The sequence below is a fragment of the Lissotriton vulgaris genome, chromosome 1_2 (genome assembly GCF_964263255.1).
Source record: "Lissotriton vulgaris chromosome 1_2, aLisVul1.2, whole genome shotgun sequence".
Taxonomy (NCBI): domain Eukaryota; kingdom Metazoa; phylum Chordata; class Amphibia; order Caudata; family Salamandridae; genus Lissotriton; species Lissotriton vulgaris.
In genome coordinates, this window is record NC_141686.1 from 94,567,495 (window position 1) to 94,593,348 (window position 25,854).

At 47.4% G+C, this 25,854-nt stretch overlaps 1 protein-coding gene across 5 annotated transcripts in view; it reads left to right on the forward strand.

The window, feature by feature from the left end:
* Positions 1–25,854, forward strand: part of LOC147733979 (adenosine deaminase 2-like) — a 496,154-nt gene that overhangs the window by 265,470 nt on the left and 204,830 nt on the right. For 4 of the 5 annotated variants that reach the window (XM_086952891.1, XM_086952892.1, XM_086952890.1 and 1 more), the window contains one exon: positions 24,726–25,045. In XM_086952891.1, coding sequence (XP_086809017.1) covers positions 24,739–25,045 — 307 coding nt within the window. In that variant the 5' untranslated portion in view covers positions 24,726–24,738. Of the gene's footprint in view, positions 1–22,307; positions 22,327–24,725; positions 25,046–25,854 lie in introns of those variants that run through there. The other variant, XM_086952893.1, reaches the window with a different exon arrangement.

Below are 25,854 nucleotides of genomic sequence, written 5' to 3' on the forward strand. Positions count from 1 at the left end.
GGTACAGATGAGACTTTAGAAAAGATGAAAAAAGACACAGAAACGGCTAAATCAATGGGAGCATTACAACAGCCAACTCAAAGGGGTTCCTTTCGTAGGTCCACCTATAGAGGGGGGGTCAAAGAATACAGGCACAAGCCAGCAATCTACCTCTTTTACACCAACATCACCCAGAGGTAATTCAAGAGGCAGTTACAGAGGTAACAACAACAAGGGTAGAGGTCGCGGAAATAATAACAACCGCAGCTACCCAACCCCAAAACAGTGACTTAATACAACTCCCCCCAGACCATATAACACCGGTCGGGGGACGTTTATCACAGTTCTTACCTGTCTGGGAAAACATCACGTCAGACAGGTGGGTGAGACAAATTATCCAACATGGTTATTGCCTAGAACTCACAGCTACCCCACCAAACATCCCCCCCAGACAGCGTCCAATGAGTCAAGATCATCTGACATTGTTAAAACAGGAAGTACTATCACTGCTACAAAAGCATGCAATAGAGAAGGTTCCAAAACATCAGCAAGGGACAGGAGTATACTCTCTATACTTCCTAATTCCCAAAAAAGACGGGTCTCTAAGACCAATTTTAGACCTCAGACCTCTCAATGCATACATAAACTCGGAACATTTCCACATGGTCACGCTCCAACAAGTACTTCCTTTACTGAAGAAAGGGGACTTACTTTCTACACTGGATCTAAAAGACGCTTACTTTCACATCCCAATTCACAAAGCCCACAGAAAATACCTCAGGTTTGTAGTAGAAGGACAACATTATCAGTTCAAAGTCCTTCCGTTTGGGGTCACAACAGCACCAAGGGTGTTCACAAAATGCCTAGCAGTAGTTGCAGCACACCTAAGAAGACAACAAATACATGTCTTCCCTTACTTGGACGATTGGCTAATAATAGCCAAGTCACAGGAAGAATGTCTTCAGAACACACAGAAGACCATTCAATTGCTGCAGCTAGGGTTTACGGTGAACTACACAAAATCCCACCTGCAACCAAACAAGGTTCAACAATATCTAGGGGCTACTATAGACACAGAAAAAGCCAAAGTATACCCCAATCCAATCAGGATCCAAACAATGATCACGTTGATCCAAAAATGTCAACTACAACACTCACTAACAGCTCGAGTGTTCATGCAGCTGTTAGGGATGATGTCCTCCTGCATACTGCTAATACCATATGCCAGACTACAAATGCGTCCACTGCAAGAGTGTCTAGCGACACAGTGGAATCAGGCTCAAGGTCAGATTACAGATCTGGTGTTGGTAGACGACCGCACACATCGCTCTCTGAAGTGGTGGAACACAACAAACATTTCCAAGGGGCGGGCGTTCCTAGAACCGATTCCACAAGTGATACTAACAGCGGATGCATCGCTCACCGGATGGGGAGCGCATATGGAGAAATATACAGTGCAGGGAAAATGGAGTGTACAGCAAAAAAGAGTGCACATCAATTATCTGGAACTACTAGCAGTGTTTCTAGCATTAAAAGCTTTTCAAATGCAAATCCTCAACAAAGCAGTCCTGATCAGAACAGACAACATGACTGCAATGTATTATATTCAAAAACAGGGGGGACACGCTCTCTCCAACTATCCAGACTAGCACAGGACATTTGGAGATGGGCCATTCCTCAAAAGATCTATCTGTTAGCCGAACACCTACCAGGAGTTCAAAATCAGATAGCAGACATCCTAAGCAGAGAGTCAGAACAAATACACGAATGGGAAATGCACAACCAAATACTGCAGCCATTCTTCCAAAGATGGGGACAACCAGAGATAGATCTCTTTGCCACTCATCAGAACGCAAAATGCCAAAACTTCGAATCCAGATACCCACACCACCTGTCCCAGGGCAATGCGCTATGGATAAATTGGTCCAACAAATTTGCTTACGCTTTTCCCCCTCTCCCACTAATTCCATTAGTGGTCCAGAAACTGCAACAACATTCAATGACAATGATACTAGTAGCACTCACGTGGGCAAGAAAGCCGTGGTTTACCACGCTATTGCAACTCTCACAGGTGCCACATCAAAAGTTAAGATTATTACCCATGCACCTTACACAGAACCATGGAGAAATAATGCGCCCAGATCCCAAACAATAGAACCTAGCGATCTGGCTCCTGAGGTCATAGAATTTGGATACTTAGATTTACCTCCAAACTGTATGGAAATCATTAAGCAAGCAAGACGTCCTACCACCAGAGCATGCTATGCAGCAAAGTGGAAAAGGTTTGCTGTATACTGTAACAGTAACAACATCAACCCTCTGGACGCATCCACTAAACAGATTATTTGCTATTTACTACACTTGCAGCAATGTAACCTTGCTTACACCTCTATTAGAGTACATCTTGCAGCTATAGCGGCGTACCTACAAAACAGACAACATCTTTCCCTGTTTAAAGTACCAGCAATAAAAGCTTTCATGGAAGGCCTCAAAAGAGTAATTCCACCAAGACTACCGCCTTCCCCAGTCTGGAATCTCAACATAGTACTTACCAGACTAATGGGACCACCTTTCGAACCTACGTGGCCTTTCTTATAGCTATTACTTCACTCAGAAGAGTAAGTGAATTGCAAGCATTTACAATACAAGAACCATTTCTGAAGTTACACCAAAATAAAGTGGTTCTTAGAACAAACCCAAAATTCTTGCCTAAAGTAATTTCAGCATTCCACATCAATCAGCCAGTGGAACTACCAGTCTTCTTTCCAAAACCACAGACGGTAGCAGAAAGGTCCCTACATACATTAGATGTCAGAAGGGCGATATTGTACTACATAGAAAGAACACAAACTTTCAGAAAGACAAAACAACTATTTGTAGCGTTTTCTCCTGCACATAAGGGCAATCCTATCTCTAAAGCAGGCATTGCCAGGTGGATTGTAAAATGTATACAAATATGCTACTTAAAAGCAAAGAGGACATTAACTGTTCCTCCTAGAGCTCACTCTACACGTAAACTAGGAACATCTATGGCATTCTTAGGAAACATTCCTCTAGATGACTTATGCAAAGCAGCTACCTGGGTTACACCGCATACCTTCACAAAACACTACTGTGTAGATGTGCAGGCAACACAACAGGCTAGAGTGGGACAAGCTGTACTAAAAACTTTATTTCAGACTGTTGCAACAGACACTGGTGACCACCGCTAGGGAGATAACTGCTGTATAGTCTATTCATAAATGTACCATCTGCAGCCCATATGCCTTGAACGGAATATGCTACTTACCAGTATGCATCTGTTCTTGGCATAGAGGGCTGCAGAGTGGTACATGCCCTCCCAGCCTCCCCGGAAACCTGTGTCTGTTCCAACACTATCTTATTTAGATACACTTACATGGGCATTTCTATCTGTATTCTATCATACTACTCCATCTAACCCTACTAGGGCAAAACAATCTAAGGATGGAGCCGATGCCCATGCGCACTAGCACCCAAAGGAGGAGTCACCAGTCTTGTGACGACAAAAGACTTCTCCAAGAGAAAAACAAGTGCTATCATCCGAGCCCAACACCAGATGGCGATCTATTCATAAATGTACCACTCTGCAGCCCTCTATGCCAAGAACAGATGCATACTGGTAAGTAGCATATTCCTACCACAGACAGGTGGGTGAGACACATCGTTCAATCAGGTTACTGTCTAGAACTTACCTCTACCCCCCCAACATACCACCCAAACAGTGTCCAATGCAGTTAGAACATTTATCGCTTCTCAAGCAGGAAGTCCTCTCCCTCCTACAAAAGAGTGCAATAGAACCAGTTCCCCTGCACCAACAAAACATAGGAGTTTACTCTCTGTATTTTCTCATACCAAAAAAGGACGGCTCTCTGAGACCTATTCTAGACCTCAGACCCTAAACCTGTACATCCAATCAGACCATTTCCACATGGTCACACTTCAGCAGGTTCTTCCTTTTCTCTAACAAGGCGACTTCCTTGCCACTCTAGATCTCAAGGACGCCTTCTTTCATATTCCCATTTACACATCTCACAGGAAATACCTTTGTAGTGGACTGTCAACACTACCAATTCAAAGGAGTCCCCACAGCACCCCGAGTATTCACCAAGTGCCTGGCGGTAGTTGCAGTTCATCTCAGAAGACAACACATTCACGTCTTCCCATTTCTAGACGACTGACTAATAAACGCCAGTTCATACAGTCAGTGTGTACATCACACTCACGCCACTATTCAACTACTCACCAATTTGGGGTTCACAGTAAATCACACAAAGTCTCATCTACAACCATCCCACATACAACAATACCTAGGTGCCAAAATAGACACCTCAAAAGCACTAGCTTATCCCAGTCCAGCCAGGATAGCAAGCATGCAAACCCTCATAACCAAATTTCAGCCTCCACACTCTCTTCCAGCTCGAGTGTTCATGCAGCTCATAGGGATGATGGCCTCTTGTATATTCATAGTGCCTCATGCAAGACTCCAGATGTGTCTTCTACAAGAGTGCCTAGCACACCAATGGAACTAGGCTCAAGGTCAGCTAACAGATCTGGTGTTGGTAGACGGTCGCACTCACCGCTCTCTGCAGTGGTGGAACACCAAAAACCTTTCCAAGGGCGACAGTTCATAGAGCCAGTTCCACAGATAGTCATGACAGCGGACTCATCGCTCTCCGTCTGGGGAGCTCATCTATTGCATCACACCATGCAGGGCAGGTGGACTCCTTAACAAAAGTTACTCCACATCAACCATCTGGATTTACTAGCCATAATCATGGCCCTAAAGGCATTCCAGAAACAAATATCAGGCAAAGCTGTCCTAGTCCACACCGACAACATGACAGCAATGTACTACATACAGAAACAAGGCGGGACACACTCCCTACAACTCTCCCAACTAGCACAAAACTGGTGGGCTATTCCCCAGAACATTTGTCTCCTAGCCCAACATATTCCAGGAGTACAGAACAATATATCATATCTGTTAATTCGTCAAACGCAACAGATTCACGAGTGGGAACTTCATCCGCAAGTTTTTCAACCATTTTTCCACATGTGGGGCCAACCAGACCCAGATCTCTTCGCCACACACGAAAACGCCAAATGTCCAAGCTTCGCCCCAGACATCCACACCCATTGTCCAAAGTCAATGATATATGAATGAATTGGTCAGGCAGATTTGCATACACTTTTCCACCTCTCCCACTCATTCCACTGGTGGTGCGCAAACTGCAGCAACACTCACTGACACTTATCCTAGTTGCTCCAACATGGGCCAGACAACCGTGGTATACAACATTGCTGGAACTATCAGTACTCCCGCAGCAAAAACTACACCTCTCCCCACGCCTCTTAACCCAGAACCGTGGAGAGATCAGACACCCGGTCCCAGCACAGCTCAACCTAGCGACCTGGCTCCTGAGGTCTTAGAGTTTGGTTACCTTAACCTTCCCCCTTACTGTATGAACGTTATCAAAGAAGCTAGACGCTCCACTAGAGCCTGCTACGCAGACAAGTGGAAAAGATTCTTAATATACTGTAACAACAACATCAATCCACTAGATGTGTCTATTCAACACATTATATGTTCTCTATTACATCTTCGAAGGTCTAACCTAGCATCCATATCTATTAGGTTACACCTTGCTGCCATAGCAGCCTACTTACAAAATAGGCAGCATGTATCGCTATTCAGAGTACCTGCCATCAAAGCATTTATGGTAGGTATTAAAAGAATAATTCCTCCCAGGGTACCACCCTCACCGGTACGGAATTTGAGCATTGTTCTCACAAGACTAATGGGCCCTCCAGTCGAACCTCTGCATAAATGTGAGTTACTATTTCTTACATGGAAAGTCGCTTTCCTTGTGGCCATTACTTCCCTTAGAAGAGTTAGTGAGATACAATCCCTCACTATTCAAGAACCATTTTTACAACTCCATCATAACAAAGTGGTTCTCAAAACAAATCCAAAATTCCTCCCTAAGGTTATTTCTCCCTTTCACTTCAATCAGTCTGTGGAGTTGCCAGTTTTCTTCTTGCAACCACAAACTGTCGCAGAAAGAGCTCTACATACTCTAGACGTAAAAAGAACACTCCTTTATTTCATTGAAAGAACGAAACCTTCTCAGAACACAAAACAACATTTGTTTTCTTTTTTTTTCAAAAACCTTTAATGAGAACGATGCATTACATCAGTGTAATAGACATTCCGGCGGATCAACAAGAAGCCAATACATATTAATATTGTACACATTCCTGCATCTACAACTTCGGTAAGAACATCCCCCGTTTGATTACCGTCAACGGCTCCCTGCTCTCAGGATACACAGTCTGAATGACATACTCGCAGTTCCAATAACAGATAAAAGAAATAGTGGTAGATCTCTACATCAGTTGGCACCATATGATCCACAGTCTCGTAATGCAGTTCATTTATCAATTAGCAGTTGTCCATCAGGTTCTCTCAGTTTGATGTCCGCGAGGCCCTGGACTAGTGTATTCAGTAGCTCCACAGCCCCTCCCACTCCCCTCCGCTGTATGTTCAGTACCAGTTCAAGTTCAAGTTCAGAAATTTGTATAGCGCACTACTCACCCAGAGGGTCTCAAGGCGCTTGAGGGAGAGGGGGTGCATTACTTATCGAATATCCTAGTTTTTAGTTGCTTTCTGAAGGAGAGGTGGTTCTGTGTACGGCGGAGGTGGGTGGGGAGAGAATTCCAGGTTTTTGCCGCTAAGTAGGAGAAGGATCTACCCCCCATGGTGGATTTATGGATGCGCGGAATATCGGCGAGGGCTTGATTGGACGATCGTAGATGGCTAGTGGGGGTGTAGAAGGACAGTCGGATATTGAGGCATTCGGGTCCTAGTTTGTAAAGGGCTTTGTGTGCGTGGGTGAGGAGACGAAACGTTATTCTCTTGTTGACGGGAAGCCAGTGGAGGTCTTTCAGGTGATCGGAAATGTGAGCTTGGCGAGGGATGTCTAGGATGAGTCTGGCTGAGGCGTTTTGGATGCGTTGGAGTTTTTTCTGTAGTTTGGCTGTGGTTCCGGCGTAAAGGGTATTTCCGTAATCCAGGCGGCTTGTGACCAGTGCGTGGGTGACCGTCTTTCTTGTTTCGGTGGGGATACAACGGAAGATTTTTTTGAGCATGCGTAGGATGTTGAAGCATGATGAAGAGACGGCGTTGACTTGTCTGGTCATCAAGAGGGAGGAGTCCAGGATGAAGCACAGGTTACGTGCATGATCCGTGGGTATGGGTGCGGTTCCCAGGGCCGGTGGCCACCATGAGCCGTCCCAGGCAGCGGGGGATGAACCAAGGATGAGGACTTCCGTCTTGTCCGAGTTTAGTTTTAAACTACTGTTCTTCATCCACTCGGCTACTTCTTTCATTCCGTCGTGTAAGTTGGTTTTGGCGGTGTTTGGGTCTTTGGTGAGTGAAGGATGAGCTGGGTGTCGTCTGCGTAGGAGATGATGTTGAGGTTATGTTGGCGCGCAATGGATGCGAGGGGTCTCATGTATACGTTGAAGAGGGTGGGACTGAGTGATGAACCTTGTGGTACGCCGCAGATGACTTCGGTGGCCTCTGATTTGAAAGGGGGGAGGCGGACTCTTTGTGTTCTTCCGGCAAGGAACAAGATGATCCAGTCTAATGCTTTTCCTTGTATACCGATGTTGTTGAGGCGTTGTATGAGGGTGCTATGACAGACTGTGTCAAAGGCTGCGGAGAGATCAAGTAGGATGAGGGCAGCTGTTTCTCCGTTGTCCAGTAGAGTTCGAATGTCGTCTTTTTCTGCGATGAGGGCGGTCTCTGTGCTGTGTTTGGCTCGGAATCCGGACTGAGATGGGTCGAGGGATTTGTTGGATTCAAGGAAGGCGGCAAGCTGATTATTGACGCCCTTCTCAATGACTTTGGCAGGAAAAGGGAGGAGCGAGATGGGGCGGTAGTTCTTAAGTTCAGTGGGGTCTGCTGTGGGTTTCTTCACAAGGGCGCTGAGTTCGGCATGTTTCCAGCTTTCCGGGAAGGTGGCGGAGTTGAAGGAGCAGTTGATGACGTCGCGGAGATGGGGTGCTATAATTGAGCCTGCTTTGTTGAAAATGTGGTGGGGACATGGGTCGATTGGCGATCAGGCGGATGGTGTCTTCAGTGGTGATTGGGTTCCAGGCGCTAAGGTTGTTAGAGTGTGGTTTTGGTTCGGAGGTGGGTGGAGTGGATAGGTCTTCAGACTGGTTTTCGAAGCTGTTATGTATGTCGATGATTTTGTTGTGGAAGAATGATGATAGAGAGTCGAAAAGGTGTTGGGAGGGAGTGATGTCGTTGTTGCCGGCGGTGGGGTTGGTAAATTCTTTGACGATGTTGAATAGTTCCTTGCTGTTTTGGGCGTTGTTATTAAGTCGATCCTTGAATGCTGATTTCTTGGTGGATCGGATCAGCTGGTGGTGTTTGCGGGTGGTGTTCTTGAAGGTGGCCAGGTTGTCCGTGGTTGGGTTTTTTCTCCAGGCTTTCTCGAGGGTACGACAGAACCTCTTGGATTTCTTAAGGTCATCGTTGAACCAGGGGGCTTTTTTGCTACCTTGTTTGATTTGATGGTTTTTCAAGGGTGCTAGTTCATCGGCGCTGTGGGTGATCCATTGTGTGAGGTTGGTGGCTGCTTGGTTTGGGTCCGATGATATGGCAGGAGGGTTTTGGTGAAGCGAAGTGAAGAGGTGGTCGGTGGTAATTTTGTTCCAGTTTCTTCTGGGAATAGGTTGTGGGGGGTTGAGGGTCGTTGTTTTTTTGTAGTTGAAGTGAACGCAGCTGTGGTCCGTCCAGTGGAGAGCTGTGGTGTGATCGAAGGAGATGTGCTTGCTGGAGGTGAAGATTGGGTCGAGCGTGTGTCCAGCATAGTGGGTGGGGGTATTGACAAGTTGTTTGAGTCCGAGGTTGGCCAGGTTGTCCAGAAGGGTGGTGGTGTTGCTGTCGTTTTTCTTTTCCAGGTAGAAGTTGAGGTCTCCCAGTAGAATGTAGTTCTCGGAGGGGAGGGCATGTGGGGTGATGAAGTCAACGATGTCTTCGCTGAATTGTGTGCGGGGTCCTGGTGGCCTGTAGATGAGGGTGCCTCTGAGTGTGGTCTTGGGGTCGGTGTGGATCTGGAAGTGAAGGTGTTCGGCAGATGTGAGGTTATCGTCGGTACTGGTCGTGATGCGGATGGTGTTTTTATGGACAATGGCGATTCCTCCTCCTGTTTGGTTGGTGCGGTCCTTTCGGATGATTTTGTAGCCGTCCAGGATGGCTATGGCGATGTCGGGCGCTGATGAGGCGTTCATCCAGGTTTCTGTAAGGAAGGCGACGTCCGGCGATGTAGTGTCGAGTAGGTTCCAGAGTTCGATGGAGTGTCTGTGGACCGAGCGGGTGTTGAGCAGGAAGCACTTTAGGTGGTTAGTGTCAGAGCTCTGTTTGGAGATTGTGGATTTGGTGTGGATCTTGGTGCAGTCGAACTTGCAGGAGTGGCAGGCGAAGGGTCTATGGGTATGTCCTTGGGCAGCTTGGTAGCAGTCTTGGAGACGGCCGGGGTTGAGTGCTGAGAGGGTAGCGGCGTCATACGTTATGCGGGTGGAGTGGGTTTTGCGAGGACCAGGGGGTCTGGCGCTGGGCGCGGTCCAGGCGCGGACGGGCTTACCTTTGGCACACCTTCGGCGCGCATGGGGCGCGACCGCTGCGCGCAAAGGCATCTGTCATATGTGGATAGTGGAGGGGGAGGGGCGAGGGAGGAGCAGCTGGGAGGCGGGAGTGGGGTGGAGAGCCGGGCAGGGAGGCACAACAACAAACAACAAAATGGATGGCTGCGAGCCAAAAGCGAAAGAGGATTGGGGCACAAAGTTTAAAACACGATCAAATTGGCAATGGCACCGGCACAATCAGGCACAAGAGATATAGTTAGGCAAAGGCAGCACAGCACAGTACAATGATCGTGAAAGCGCACTTTCGCAGTATAGCGCTATTATACAAATATAATGAGCAGTCAGGCACTATTAATTTTGTGAGCAATGCGAGCTAGCAAGTATTAATCTGGCAGTCTGGCGCTACGATACCAATCAGCAGGGAGCTGGGAGCAGCGTGAGGAGCGACCGCTTCTGATCAGATCAGCAACATTAGGTGGATTCTGTAGGCAAATCTCCCCCAGCCACTCCTTCCACATGCGTACCATCTCTCCCCTCAGCGTCCCGCGCCAGAAGATAACTAGTCAGTGGGCTCCAAATGTCCTTCGGTCGGGATTTCAGGGGTAACTGGCCAGCATAATGGCCTAGATTTTCTTGCCATGTAGTCATGGTTTGAATCCAATCTTTAATTTAGGAGCCCTCCCCCCTCCCCCAGCGGCTCGCGACCTGTCTCTTCGCCAAGAGCAGGCTCATGGCTAGGAATTTCCTGTGTGGGGTATTTACATCCTGCGAGAGGCCCAACTGGCCCACCAAAGGGCAAGGTGTCAGCCTGGTGCCCAGCATATTGGAGAGGCCTGCAAATGTTTGTGTCCAAAAAAGTGCAACCTGTGGGCAAGCCCACGCCAGGTGTAGAAAGCCTGCTCCTTCCACACCACATCTAACGCATCGATCATTATCCCTGAGGTGAAATCTGTGGAGCCCTACCGGGGTATGGTACAGCCTATGAAGGAACTTGAAGTGTGCCGTAGCCTGCTGTTCCCAGTGACCGCTTCCGTGTGTGTGCAGCTTCGTTCCCACTGATCATCAGATAGTGTAATTGCTAGGTCCCTGTCCCAGTCCCGTCTGGCCTTGCTCGTTTTGGGTGGTTGCGCCGCCTGGATATGCTTATATAATAAAGACACTGCGTGTTTGGGGGCTCTTTCTGCAAAAACATCTGCAATGGCTCTAATACAGGTGGTTCCTCTGAGAAGGCCGGGGTCGTCGCCTTAACACTAAGTCGTAGTCTGGTGTAAAGAAATGTGTCCATGACCGTGGGTGTGCGCTGGTCAAAGAACTGAGTCAGGGTGCGGAATCGTCCCTCGACATATAAGCCCCCCAAATGGAATTGTTCAGGTTTTAGAGCATCCTACGGCAAATCCCCTCCTCCGTAATAGTCAATATTGGGTGACGTTTCAGAGTCATATTGGGGGAGGACAGCATCGGGGCTTCCAGCTTACAGGCTATTTTCTACCAAGCTGTCACCGTGCAGTCCACCGTGGACGGGTCCCGCCCGCGATCATTCACCTGTGTGAAGAGGTAAGTCGCTGAGGGCGCTGGTGCCATGTAGCGATCTTCAACGGCAAGATGGGGCATGTAAGGCGGCGGGTGAAACCAGTACGCCGCGAAGTGGGCCTGGGCGCAGTAATAATAATATTCAAAGTTGGGCACGTCATACCCACCCTGCCGGTATGGCAGCTTCATAGTGTTGAGACGGAGATGTGGTTGTTTCTCTCCCCAAATGAGTTGTGTAAGTTGCGTTCTGAGGGTGTTAAAAAAGAAGTTGCCAGGGTAATATGGGATGTTAATAAATAGGTATAAGAGCTTGGGCAAGAGGACCATTTTGATCAGTGAAATCCTCCCTCCCATAGACAGTGGTAAACAGAGCCATTTGATAATGTTAACAGTAATTTTGACCATGGCAGTGCCATAGTTGGCTCTCATTAAGGCATCTCTGTTTCTAGTAATAATATAGATGCCCAGGTATTTAATTTCCTCCATCTCCCATACTACAGGATAATCTAACTGATGTTGCGGGGTAGCGTCTGTTAGGGAAAAAACAGATGATTTGGACCAGTTGATCTGGATGCCTGATATGACGCCAAATCTGGTGATTTCCCTGAGAACAGGGTTCAAATTTTCATGGGGTGTACAAATATAAAGGGTCATGTCATCCGCGTAAAGTGAGATGAGTAACTGTCTTGCCGGGTAAATCAGCGCTTTACCGTTGTGGTGTTGGCGTAGTTTTGCTGCAAGAGGCTCGATGGCTAAAGCAAATAGGACTGGGGACAAGGGGCAGCCCTGATGCGTTCCCCTTGTTACGGGGAAAGGTGGGGATCTCGCACCATTTAGCAATACCGATGCCACGGCCTGTGGTATAAGAACTTTATCCATTGAAGAAAGGAGATTGGCAAACCCATACGGCCCAGTACACCCATCAGGTAGTCCCATTCTAGGGAATCAAATGCCTTAGTGGCATCCAGGAAAACCGCCACTGCAGCGCTATTGGGGTCTATGTCCTGCAGTACCGAGGCTAGAGTTCTGAGGTTGTGGTCTGTGGCTCGGTTGGGTATGAACCCCGCCTGGTCAGGCAGTACTAGCTTTTGCATAAGTAGGTTTAGCCTAGTCGCCAGAACCTTTGCAAGAATTTTCGTTTCACAGTTTAGTAGTGCTAGGGGTCGGTATGAGTCACAGCTTGTTGGGTTTTTCCCTGGTTTTAAAAAGGAAGTGAGTACCGCTTCTCGCATTGATTCCGGCAAGCAACCTTCCTCTCGAGCTGTATAGAAGACTTCCCTAAGGATTGGGGCAAGTATGTGTATATACATCTTATAAAATTCGATCGGTAAACCGTCCGATCCGGGGGCGCGTCCTGATTGCATCTGCATTATGGCCTCCTTTATCTCATCTAATTCAAGGTCGTGATTGAGAAATTTCCTTTGAGTGTCCCCCAACCAGGTTAGGGCAGTGTCATCCAGGTAGGCTGGCAGATCTAGCGGGTCCCCTCTCTGGGGAGGAATAAAGGGTGGTGCTATAAATGTCTCTGAATACCTCTAGCAGGTCGGAGAGGTTTCTGCGGAGAGAGCCCTTCGCGTCCTGTAAGGTGGTGACATAGTTGGAGAATTTAGGGGGTCTGATCGCCTTACCCATATACTCTGGCCATGTGTGGTCTGCTGCGGAGTTTGCATTCTTTATGTGCGAGTTCCTCATATTCCGACATGGTGTCATGCACCTTAGCTTTAAGTGTTTGTTCTGCAGGGTTTGTGGCAATGTCTTGCTCCAGCTGCTTGAGTGTTCGTTCCAGTCGGTTAAGATCAGTTCGCAGTGCTTTTATTACCCCCCCCTCCTTTAGCAATACACCACCCTCTGAAAGTAACCTTGAAGGCCTCCCACACAGTAGTGACACTGGGCACGGAGTTTAGGTTGCGCAAAAAAAATTCCTATATGTCCTGCTCTAGCTCTGCCTTAAAGGCGGTATCTTGTAAATGTAGGGGGTTGAGGCACCAGTACCTGTAGGGGGGAAGCGGTGCCGGGGGTTGCAAATCCACAAGAACAGGGGAGTAGTCGGAGTACGTGCGAGCTAGGTGTGATGCTCGAACAATCCAGGGCGCCATCCCAGCAGATAGAAACACGTAATCTAGCCTGGCCCAGGAAGAGTGCACTGCCAAATAGTGGGTACCTTCCCTCCCATTGGGGTGCATATGCCTCGAGGGATCTATAAGGCAATGGTCTCTCGTGAGATCCTGGAGTGCACTACAAGTGTTAGTGTAATGGGCAGGGGAGGCTGTAGACCTGTGTTGGTGTGGCTGTATCACCATATTGAAGTCCTCCCCTCAAACCACAAGCATGGTGTCTAATTCCTGGATCCTACTCCAGAGTTGTAGGAGTGTATGGGGGTCGTCGAAATTTGGAGCGTAATAGTTTGCAAAGGTCACATCATATGAATTTAGTCTCTCCCACATAAGGCAATAGCGGCCGCCCACATCCGCTTCTGTACCTCCCAACACAAAGGGCACCCCTCTTTTAATAAGTATCGCCACTCCCCGGCCATAAGTGGAGTAAGAAGCAAAAGAGCGGTAGGATGCCCAGCGTGATGAGTACTGGGGCGGGGTTTCAGCGCCTATATGTGTTTCTTGTAACATGGCTATTGAGACATGATGTCGTTCCAGGTATCCCAGGACTTGTCTTTTTTTCCTCGGGTTGTTTAGCCCGCGGATATTCCATGTTAGTAGCGTGATAGGCTGCTTATCTCAATTAGTATCAGCCATTTCCTCTGTGCATCTGATCTGTAGTTATGTGTGCCGTTGTGTAACATACATAAGAACAGGTAATCATTTTCCGCTGTAAAGGTACCCTCCCTTTCCGGCAACCCCAACTCGCCAGGTATTAAAGTTCCCTCCCCTTATGCAAACCAACCCTACAAAAACCTTACATTGCTGTCACATCAGATCCCCTTGGGGAATGCCCATGGAGGGAAACACTAGGGGCTCACCACCCACCCTTTGCCTTCCATACTCACACCCGCCACACTCCCCGTGCGAACAGTGAGATTCGGCGGGACGGGGCAAATTGAGGGCAGATGCATAGAGTACATTGTAGTAATCAAGTTCATACATCACCCCTACAGAACAGGAGAGTAGAATCGGAGCAGTCCCGCGGCCCGGAGACAGGCCGAAGGAAGCGGCGTTGTCAGTCCTGTGCCATGAGAGGAGAAGAAGGCCTGGACAGATTCTGTGCCTCTGGTCCTGACGAAGCAGCCCTCCTGTAGCGCTTGAGATAGTCCTCCATCTGTTGCGGGTTTTGAAAGAAGTGCTGCCTCCCCAGATGCGTTATCTTCAATTTCGCCGGGTACAACATTGCGTAGGGGATCTCCTGTAGCTGGAGTTTCTTCTTTACTGCGTAGAATTTTCCCCTGGCATCCTACACTGATTAACTGAAGTCAGGAAAAAACGCCAATGTCGTATTTTCGTATTGCCGTAGAACCATGTCTCTGTCTTGATAGTTCAGGAATCGAGCTATTATGGGGCGCGGCGCCGCCTGGCTGCCAGGGACCTGTGGGCACGCTCAATCACCAGGTGAGACAAGAAGGATTCTCTGCCGAATAAGTCCTTGACTAGCTTCTCGACGAAGTCCTCCATCCGGCCCACATTGGTGGATTCTGCCAGGCCTAAAATTCTCACGTTGTTTCGCCTGGAGCGCGCTTCTAAGTCCTCGTTCTTTTCCGTGATGACTGGCACTATTTTATCCATGCACGTAAGTTGGCTGCTGTGGGCTGTAGCACCATCCTCTAAGTCGGACACTCTGGTTACGACCTCTTTAATGCGCGTCTCATGTTGATCTATTTCATGGACCATCGCTTTTATTCTGGAGTTCATAGTGTCTATTTTCAAGTAGATGGAGCCGAGGCTCTGTTTCATACTTATAAGGAGTGCCTTCCAGTCCTCTTTGCCTCTGTTCGCAGTCTCCAATTCAGCAGGGTCTGTTGATTGCGACTTTGCCGCCCTGCGGGCCTCAAAGAGTATTTTGGTCTGTTTCGTGTCTGTGCGGCCCATCGTGTTCTAGGTCTCTGTCTCCCGTCAGTGTGGAAAAGGCGCTCTCACTCCTCGGGATGGTGAGTCCCAATGGGGGGCCGTCAGGTAATCAGTAGTTATGGGGGAAGCAGCGAACTCACAATGCGGAGGGAGGATCCAAGAACACTCTCTCTGACCCCAGATGGGAGAAGCGCCTGCTTGTGTTCTCCACAAAAGCCGGCCCACTGAGGCGTTAAAGTGGCAGCTCCCAGCGCCGAAAGCAGTAGTGTTTTCTCAGCTGTCCGGGCGGCCACACATTCACGGGGGGTACCGCTGTGATCAGCAGGGCTCAGGGATACTGGCGATCACGATATTAGCCCACTACAATTAACAGGATGGCATTAATGAATGTTTTCCTGCCCGGCTGGGCTGGAGCCTCACAGGTGCGCGGCCATCTTGGTCGTGCTCCACCTAGCACCCCCAACACAAAACAACTTTTCGTGTCCTTCTCAACACCGCATAAAGGCAACCCCATATCAAATCTGGAATTGCAAGGTGGATTGTCAAATGCATACAAATTTGCTATCACAAAGCAAAACGTACATTACCTATTCCTCCTAAAGCCCACTCTACCCACAAAATAGGGGCTTCAATGGCATTCTTAGGGAACATTAGATGACATCTGGAAAGCAGCTACATGGTCTACACCGCACACATTCACAAAGCACTATTGTGTAGATGTGCAAACAAGACAACAAGCTACTGTAGGCCAAGCTGTACTCAAAACACTATTTCAAACTACTGCAACAGAGAAGGGTGGTCGCAGCTAAGGATGGGTACTGCTAAACAATCTATGCATAGTGTGTGATCTGCAGCTCATACGCCTCGAACGGAAAATGCTACTTACTAGTATGCATCTGTTCTTGGCATGTAGGTCTGCAGATCCACACACCCCTCCCCGGCTACCTTTATCTGTTCCAGTATTATCTTATTTAGATACAGCATACATTGGCATGTTTTCTGTTTCTTACAAAACTCCATCATTTCCCTGCTGGCAAAAAACAATCTGAAGATGGAGCCGATGCCCATGTGCACTATCATCCAAAGAAGGAGTCACCTATCTCGTGACTTCCAAAGACTTCTCCAAGACAAAAAACAAGTGCCAACATCCGGGCCCAACACCAGATGGTGAGAACAGGTGCATACTGGTAAGTAGCATTTTCCTTTTTGTATTTACCCTAATTGCAGATTCCTCACTGCCTTCCCACCTTTCTGTTCTGTGGAAAGGTCTCTTTTTTCATTTAAAAAGTGCTAAACTAGAGAGCTCAAAACTGGGCTTTGTATCAGAGTATACAGACAGTCAATAGCGAAATTTGACATTGACGTACAGAGGTGGCTCTTATATGCGGCTCCATCGGCCCTTCTAGGGTCGAACAAAGCTACCACAGCGCTGCATAACACCACCTACTCGCACACGCAGCAATGCCGTTTAAAATCGTCCGTATCCAGTCGGGTGCATGGGGGTATTCTAATGGTGAGGAATCTGCGTTTGGTTGCAGTATCAAACATAAAGACCTTTACTGGAGCTAAGCAACTTGTTATTTGATTTCATTTAATATATTCAAATTATTAAAATGTAAATTAAGTTAATAGTGTAGCATTTCTGTATTTTTAAATAAATACATTTAATTTACATAAATATTTAACAGGAAAATATGTTTACTATTTGTTTTACAATTGAATAAACTTTTTTAAATGTCTCTGTATTTACCATCCAGAGAGCTCGGTCATGGTGGCAGAAGGCTCCCTCTGGTAAAGTATAGGGAAAAGTAAGAGTTTCCTGATAACTGTAGCTTGCAGTAAAGTGTAGTGTCTGTGAATTGAGAAGGGTTACTATACAGGCAATGTAATGTGGTGGGTTACTTTCCATGGAATGCGGTGCAGTGTGAGTGGTTAGATTCTATAGGTCCAGTGGGTCATGGGAATGTCTCCTACAATGTCCTTTGTAGTGGGCTAATGTCCCTAGGGTGCAGCACTTTGGTGGGTTAAAGTTTCTAAAATGCAGTGATGTGTCCCTCTTTAGGACACAGACACTGGTCTCCAGAACCTAACACACAAGTCCAATAAAAAAATAAAGAAACTGTCAGTGTATATTCTACAACACCCACCACAAGACAAACAAATAAGGAAGCTTGCTCTAATAGTGTGATATTTAATCTCACTAAACCAGCTGCTACATTTGCAAATATGAGCACCATTAGAATCCCAGGTCTCTTGTAGTAGTTTGCACATGCCCTTTCATCACTTATGCACTTCAATAAAGCCCTTTTGTTGCACATGCACGTCTATAGAGCCATTAATGATGCTGGCAGGTACCAAATCTAGGTTCTTTCCTGATGTTAAGCAGTTTCAAGACCTTGATTTTGTGGGACCTTCAATAGGATGTGAAGAATGAGGAAGCCCACTTAAAAGTTCATTAGTGCAGCCATCTATTGACAGCCTCTTGGGTCTGAGGGTAATGAACCACAATGTACATCAGAAGTAAAGACATAGATCAAAATGGAAAAATAAATGTTTGTGATCCTGGGTAGAGTTGCTTGTTTCCACAATTCAAATATTTGATCTATTGTGTGTCAAAAAGTGCCCTCTTTCTGCATGATTGCCCCCACTTTTTGCTGAACTGCTGATGTACTTTGACTGAGTGTGCCCTGGGTTCCTGCCAATCAGGTACCCAGGGCCTATGTGTGAGAAAGTGCCATCTGTCTTCCATGGTGTGCCCCCACTTTTTGCTGAATTGCTGAGTGTGCTCTGGGCTCCTGCCAATCAGGTGCCCAGGGCCTGTGTTCCTTCCCTAAAACTGTGTTGAAGCTAAAACCCAATTGGCAACTCTGGCCACATGTCAACCCCTGGTAAATGGTACCATAGGTACCCAGGGCATTGTGCTCAGAGAAGGGCTGCAGCACTTATTGTGCCACCCTTAGGGGCCCTGCACCCTGACGCACACACATTGCATTTTCAGGCTGAGTATCCTGGTGCAGAACTAAACAAAGAGTCGACATGGCACACATCCCTGTGTGTCATGCCCACAAACCCACTGCCCTGGCATATATCAGTCCCCCCTCTAGCTGGGTGACCTATGCCAGTGGTGTGGGCACAGGTGCATGAGCCATGTGCCCCTACAGTACCCAGGACCATTCTTGGTCACTGTAAGTGCCATTAAGAGTATATGGTGCTGTGAGGTTGTCATTACGAACTCCACAGCACATAACACAGCACATAACTGAAGACTGACAAGTTTGATATCAAACTTCTCAGTACATTAAACCCACACTGATGCCAGTGTGAGATTTAATGTAAAATGCACTACAGAGGGCATCTTAGAGATGCTCCCTGAACCTAACCTGCAATCCACGTCTTGTCGGAAAGGGCTGCCTAGGCTGCCAAATAGCAGACATGTTGTGGACCCCTGGGTGGAGAGCCCCCTGCTCTCCTGGGCCTGCAACAATGCACATCCTGGGCGAGGTGCTAGGTCTACTCTCCTCCCCCAGGATGGGCAGTGGGAAGCTTCAGAGGCCGGCCGCCTTTGTGAGCTTCTCCAGGCCACTTGCTGTACTCAGCAACTGCCCCCTGCCGGTTCTGACCCCCACTCTAGCGGGAAGACTGGCGGGAAACCCTACGTGAGGAAAGGGGGAGTGCCAGCCTGTGCCAACTCCACCTCTCAGGTGGGAGAGGCGAAGTGAAGCACAACTCCGGGCTCCGACCATCTTGAGGATGGGGGGCCCTGCCCAATCAGAGATAGGCTCCTGCCCCCCTCCCACAGGAGAGGAGCAGGATAGAGGGTGTATTCACCCTAGGACAGGGACCTATTGGTCCCTGCCCTTCCCCTACCTGTAACACCCCTAAATTTAGTATTTAGGGGCACCCTGAACCTTCCTTCCTCAGATCCCGATTTCGAAGCAAGAAAGAAGACCAAGAAGAAGAAGACCTGCTGTGCAGCTGCTAACAAGAGGACAACACCAACTGAATTGGCCCAAGCCCTACCGGCCTGTTGATCCTTGAACCTGCCCCTGCTAAATCCCGTCATCTCCTGCGAGAACCCCGGAGGACCAGCCTGCCTTGACCCTCTTAGAGACTTGGACTCCCACGAGCAGTGGTTCTGCTCAAACAGCAATACTCCTGGTGCCAGCCAGGAACGCGAATTCAGCACACTCTGCACCCGCCGAGCCTGGCCGGTGCCAGAGTGGACAAAGACCCTGAGGACGTCCCCCTGGCGATTCTGACTTGGAATCCAGTGCCCAAGGACCCTCCTCGATGACCCAGACGACGTCTGCAGCCTCAGAACCAGGGACCCTCCCAACCGCGACCAGCAGAGGCTAAGATTTCCCGACGTCAAAAGACACCCCTGCACCCGGCCCCCTCCGGCCTCCTGTGCCCAACTCCGTGTGCCTACCTATCCTCCAAGATCCCAACTTACCCCTCAACGTGTTGGTCGCTCCTGAAGAATCTCTGTCCCCGAGCCTGCAGCCTTTGTTCCCTTTTCAAGATCTCCATTGAATAACATTGAGCGCCCGACGGCTCAAAAGCACCCTGCACTCAGCCGCCCGAGTACCCCTGTCAGGGCAACCTTGGTCCTAACCTACTTTCCCATTTGCCCTGAGCAAGTGACCAGGAGCCCAGCTCCCACAGCCGCGTGGCCTGCTAGCCAGCAGCCACCAACCGAAGGCCCCCTGCCTCTCATTGGATACCTTTGGGCCTAACTACCTCTGCACCCGGCTGCCCCTGTGCCGCTGAGGGTGTACCAACTGTACCTACCTGACCCTGGGAGACCCCTGAGTCTATGCCCAGAACCTTAACTCTGCCAGTCGAGTACTTACCTAAAAGCTGATAACTCACTTTTCTTCCATAGGCTAACATTGACTGGTTTCACTTGGAAATTCTTCTAAGTTTGGAGTTTTGAAACTTTAAAATATTCATCTAAAATCAGCCGAACAAATTCCGATTTACTCACCTGTTATCAGGAGAGACCTCAGTGCTGCACCTTTCAGCCCAGTACTGACCGTGAAAAGTCATTTTAACCGTACTTACCAGTAACTTTAATTTCCTTCCATAGGATATCATTGCCTGCTTTTTGCTGAAAAAGTTTCTAAGTGTAGATTTTTTAAACTTACAAATATTCTTTAAAAATCGTGCCAACGATAAAAATGTAATAACTTGCCTGTTTTAGATAGATCTCCCAGTGCTGAACGTAGGACCCCAGCACTGGATTACAAAAGTAACGCAAACATACTTTACCTGCAAATTTAATTTCCTTCCATAGGATAACATTGGTAATTTCAACTGGAAAAGTTTCTGTCAACTTTTAAAATACAATAATATTCCTTAAAAATCAATACTGTAACCAAAAAGCTTTTACTTAACTGTTTACAGGACATGTCCCAGGACTGAATCTAGGATCCAGTCCTGAGGTTAGAAAAGTAATCTACAAAGTAACTAATTGCATTTAACTAGAAATTCCCATTGCGTTCAATGTTGCATTGTGTTTGAAATTGTGTTGCCTATTGCAACAACTGTATCTATTGTAGTCAAAAAGTCTATTGCCTATTTGGAAAGTATTTAACTAAAGTAACTCATTTTGAGAAAGTATATTTTGATAACTTGTTGGTTCTAAAATAAAACAACTATATCTTTTGATACAAAACAATTGGCCTAGAATTCAGTTCTTGCGTGTGAGACCATTTTCTGACTGAGTATATACAACAAATGCTTTACACTGTCCTCTGATACTGCCTTACTGCTCGACCAAGCTACCACTTTTGAGAGTAAGGTTATATCTGACTTTAGCATCTGCCAAACCTCTGTGGACTCTGTACACACTGTACCTTACTTGGTTCCAGTATATACAGAGCCACTTTCTTACACTATGTTCTTTCACTAAAACTGCATTGAAGACAAAACCGAATTGGAACTCTCTGGCCACATGTCACCCCCTGGCAAATAGTACCCTTGGTACCTAGGGCACCGTGACCATGGAAAGCCTCTAATGGCTGCAGCACTTATTGTGCCACCCTCAGAGGTCCTGTAACTTTACAGTCACACACTGCCTTTGCAGGCTGCATGTTTTATTGCAGAACCAAGTGAAGTGTCGCCATGGCACGCATCCCTGTGTGCCATGCCTACAACCCACTGCCCTGGCATAGATCGCCCCTCTAGCTGAGTGCACTGTATCAGTGGTGAGGGTACAGGTGCATGAGCCCTGTACCCCTACAGTGTCTAAGTCAATTCTTAAACATTTTAAGTGCAGTGCTGCCATTAATTGTATATGGTGCTGGGAGTGTGTCATTACAAACCCCGCAGTCCCTTAATGGCTGCACTAAAAACGGAGAAGTTTGGTATCAAACTTCTCAGCACATTGAATCCACACTGATGCCAGTGTGGGATTTAATGAAAAATGCACACAGAGGGCATCCTAGAGATGCCCCATGAAAAACAACCTAACTCTAGTGTCCAGGCTGAGTGGCGGCTTTCAGCTGCCACCACCAGACCTGTTTCTGGACCCCTGGGTCGAGAGCCTGCTGCTCTTGGGGGCCTGAAACAATACACAGCCTGGGACGAGGTGCTAAGCCTCCTACCCCAGGATGGGCAGGGCCCACCCATTGGTCCCAACCTTTACTTACCTGAAATGCCCCTAAATCTTGTATTTAGGGGCACCCCCGAACTTTGCCTCCTTAGTCAAGAAACGACTACAAGAAAAGAAGGACAGAACAGCCGTGCCAAAGCTAAGAAGAGGAGGACGCCCACTGACTTGGCCCCAGCCCTACCGGCCTGTCCTCACCTCGAACCAGCGAACCTCCGGTGTGTCCTGCAGCCAGCAACCTCAAGAACCTGTGGACCTGCCTTCCAAGGAAAAAACTTTGTCTCTCGTGAACACCGGATTAGTTCACCCAAAGATTGCAGCTCTGGCAAAATCTGTGAGTCTGTACCACTTTGCACCCGTCGCCCACGGCCCGAGTTCAAGTGGCCCACATCACGAGGAGGTCTCCCCGGCGATCCTGACCTTAAATCTAGCGATCCCTAATCTTCCTCAGGCCTCCAGCCGACACCTGCAGCCTAAATCCAGAAGGTCCCCCCCAACCACGACCAGGAGCTGGTAAGAAGATCTGACCCTAAAAGACACCTCTGAACCCGACACCCCATGGCCTTAGGTGGCCCAACCCACGGTGTCTCGCCAACTCCCAGTATTCCAACTTACCTCTCCAAGTGCTGGTCTCACCCAGAATACCTTCGTCCCCGAGCCTGCAGTGTGTTTGCAAACCAGAGAAACCCCATTGAAAGAAACGGGGCGCCCTACGCCAAAACAGCACTCTGCACCCGGCCTCACTAGTGCCTCTGAGTGAGCACCTTTGGTGCTGTCTTGAACCCCCATTTGCCCTGAGTTTAAGTCCAGGAGCTTTTCTCCCACAACCTTGTTGCCTGCTCGAAAGCAGCCACCAACCGGTGGTCCCTATCCCCCATTGGATAACATTGGGCCTCAGTACCTGGCCGCCCTAGTGCCAGTGAGGGTGTAACGAGAGTGCATCCTTGACCCCGGGGGACCCGTGTCTACCCCCAGAATACCAACTCCCACAACCGAATACTTACCTTTGAGCCAATAACACTAGATGAGCATTGACTATTTTTCTGTGAAAAGTTTCTAAGTGTGGAAAACTTTAACTGAATAGCCAAAACGCGTTTACTTACCTGTTTACAGGAAATGTTCCAGTGTAGTATCCAGGTATACTACACTGTGTAAGAAAAGTAATCAGAAAAGTAATTTACATGACCTGCTATTGAAAAGTCAAAACAAAGCCTAAGTACAATATTCCACAATATTACATTACGAGTAATTCAAACTGTAACCAAACCAAAGCATATATATAACTGTAATTCAAAACTGTATTTTTACTGCAAAGTATTTATTGCTTACCTGTGCCAGGCTTGCTTGGTTCTAGGAAATAAAATAACTAAAAGAATATTTTTTTATACATAACCAACTTGTCTGAAGTTCAGTCTTTGAGGGTGTGATATCATTTGCTGATTGAGTGTGTACAATAAATGCTTAACACTACCCTCTGATAAAGCCTTACTGCTGGACCACACTACCACAAATAGAGAGCCCTGTACCCCTACAGTGTCTAAGTCAATTCTTAGACATTTTAAGGGCAGTGCTATCTACTTTTACCTCTGCCTACCTTTGGGGTTCCACTGGACTCTGTGACACTATACCTCATTTATATACAGAGCCAGCTTCCTAGATTATTATTATTATTATTATTATTATTATGTTTGCACTTGTAAAGCGCGCTGCTACCCGGAGGTTTCCTGGCGCTGTGCAACGCTGGGGAACCCGTCCTGGCTTTCCCTGTGGGATGGTCCCTGCTTGGAGTCCCCCGGGTGGAGCCAGGCATCCCCGGCGTTGGGGTGGGGGGCCGTTGTGGAGATTAGGCAAGCTAATGCCCAGAGTTGCCGAGTGAGAACCCAGATTAGAGTAGGCACCGAAGCGAGAATTATCGAGTCCGCTGACCCATGTCCACGACCCTGCCGCGTCGGGAATTGAACCCTGGTCCCGGCCGACTTCTGCTCCCGGGTCTGCCGCCTCTAACTGGTGAGCCACACCACTCCACTGTGTATACAATTCATAAATACATGCAGGGATATCTATCAACTGGCCCCACTTTACAAAGGTCACTTATAGTCAGTTGGGAATGTTTAGCAAACAGCTCTTATGTAAGTAGGGCCCATTCTTAGAATGGAAATAGGGAATGTACAAGTCCCTGCAGACAAGACAGTTGGCCAAAATTCCATTGATGGTTGAAACAGAGCCTAATAGCATACAACTCGGGTTAAATTTAATTGTTTCACATTCATAGGGGATTTTAACTAGAATGCCTCTTTGCGGCGGGACAGAGGGTGATTTTGGTACGTTTGACTTTATTCTTTAATGTCACAAATAACAAAAGCAATGGATTGAAACACTACCAGAACAATCGCCATTGCTTCAGATTCATTTAAGCATTCCCTCTCACTTTTTATTTTTTGTTAGGCAGCCTCTCCAAAGTGTCACAGTTTTTCCCAAACATGCACTGCGAAGACCTTTGTGCAACAGGGACTGAAGCTGCTCCTCCCAGATGAGACTATATCAAGTTCATCTGGAGTTGTTTGTGCTCAGGTTACGAGGTGTAGTGCCATGCAGTTTAACTGGATTTCTATTTTTGTTGTTTTAAATGATTTGACCTTTCCTGTTTTTGCTCAGCAAACTTGGCAGAAATACTAAGTTGAGAGTTAAATTACCAGTGTTTTAGAATAAGTAATCCAACTCTTTTGTGACTTAGGGCAAACTGGCAGCTGTTTGCAGAAAATTTCAGCCTGGGTGAGGATAAATGTGTATTCCAAACACTGTGAATCTACTCCACTCTCATGTGTTGTAAATGGGTTTCATTTTTTTGGATCTCGTTTTCCTTTTCTTTTAAATGTATGTTTATTATTTGTGTGTTTTGTCCCCCATTCAAGTAAACTGGTGATCATGGACCTCCACTGCACCTGGCCTTTGGCGTGGCTTCTCCTGTGTTTGGCCTCTTTCAGTCACCCCAGACCATTGCCCAGCGACCGCAATTCCCTGATCCAAAAAGAGCTCTTCATCCATACCGGTGGCAACATTGTACTGGATGCACAAGAGGACCTTGCCAACCAGAAGCTCATGCGCCTGAAGATGGAAGAGGTGAATGAGGCCATCAGGTTGGGGGCCTTTCCTCCCAGCATGCACTTCTTCAGAGCAAAGAGCCTCATTGATCGGAGCACTGTCTTTAGCTACTTACAGAAAATGCCAAAAGGTAAGCAGCGGGTCTACAGATGGGCCTAAAGAAAGCAAGTAATTTGTCACACATTTGCATGTTATTGTATTTGCGCCCTCAAATAGTGAAAGTGCTTAATCCCTGAGTTTTTGGGCTGCCTCTTTGAAAGTAGCCAATTGCTATATTAATCTCATGTCATATGTCATTATTACTAATTCCACCACTATCACATTAGTACTGAATGCTCTTATGCAAGTAGACAAAATGTGTTCAGAAGTCGTGCATATAACCAAATTATTTTTGTCTTCTATGATGGGTTTACTCAGGGCAAGTGTATCTTGTTGTAAGAATTTTGGGAGGTTGCAGGAGTCAAGATATTTGTTGATTGTCGCTATGGAGGTGTGCTCATTGGAGTTGTAGAGTTTCACATAAAATTATTTAAAGGTGTTGAGGATACCTTGTGTTGATGAGGTAACCACCTCATCTGGGTTCCTTGTGGCTGATATGAGGGTTTTATTTTACGTATATTTTAAGTAGTTGGCTAGGGCTTTACTGGCTCTATTGTTATTGCAAAGCCTCCCAGCGTTTGCTTTGTCAATCTATTTCCATGCGCTCTAAGAATTTGATTATATTAATATTGAGCTGAGTTTAGTTAGGACAAATGATCCTTTAGCGTGTCTGAGTTTTGTATTTAATTTCTGAATCTCTGCATCATTTCTTGAGATGGTTGGAGATAGCTTTGTTTTTTAGTGATATGCGGTAGCCCTTAGTGCCTCTCAGGGTGGCTTAGAAGGTGTCCCATTTTGTGGTAGGGGATGTGTCATCTGGGAGGTTTTCCATAAGGAAGT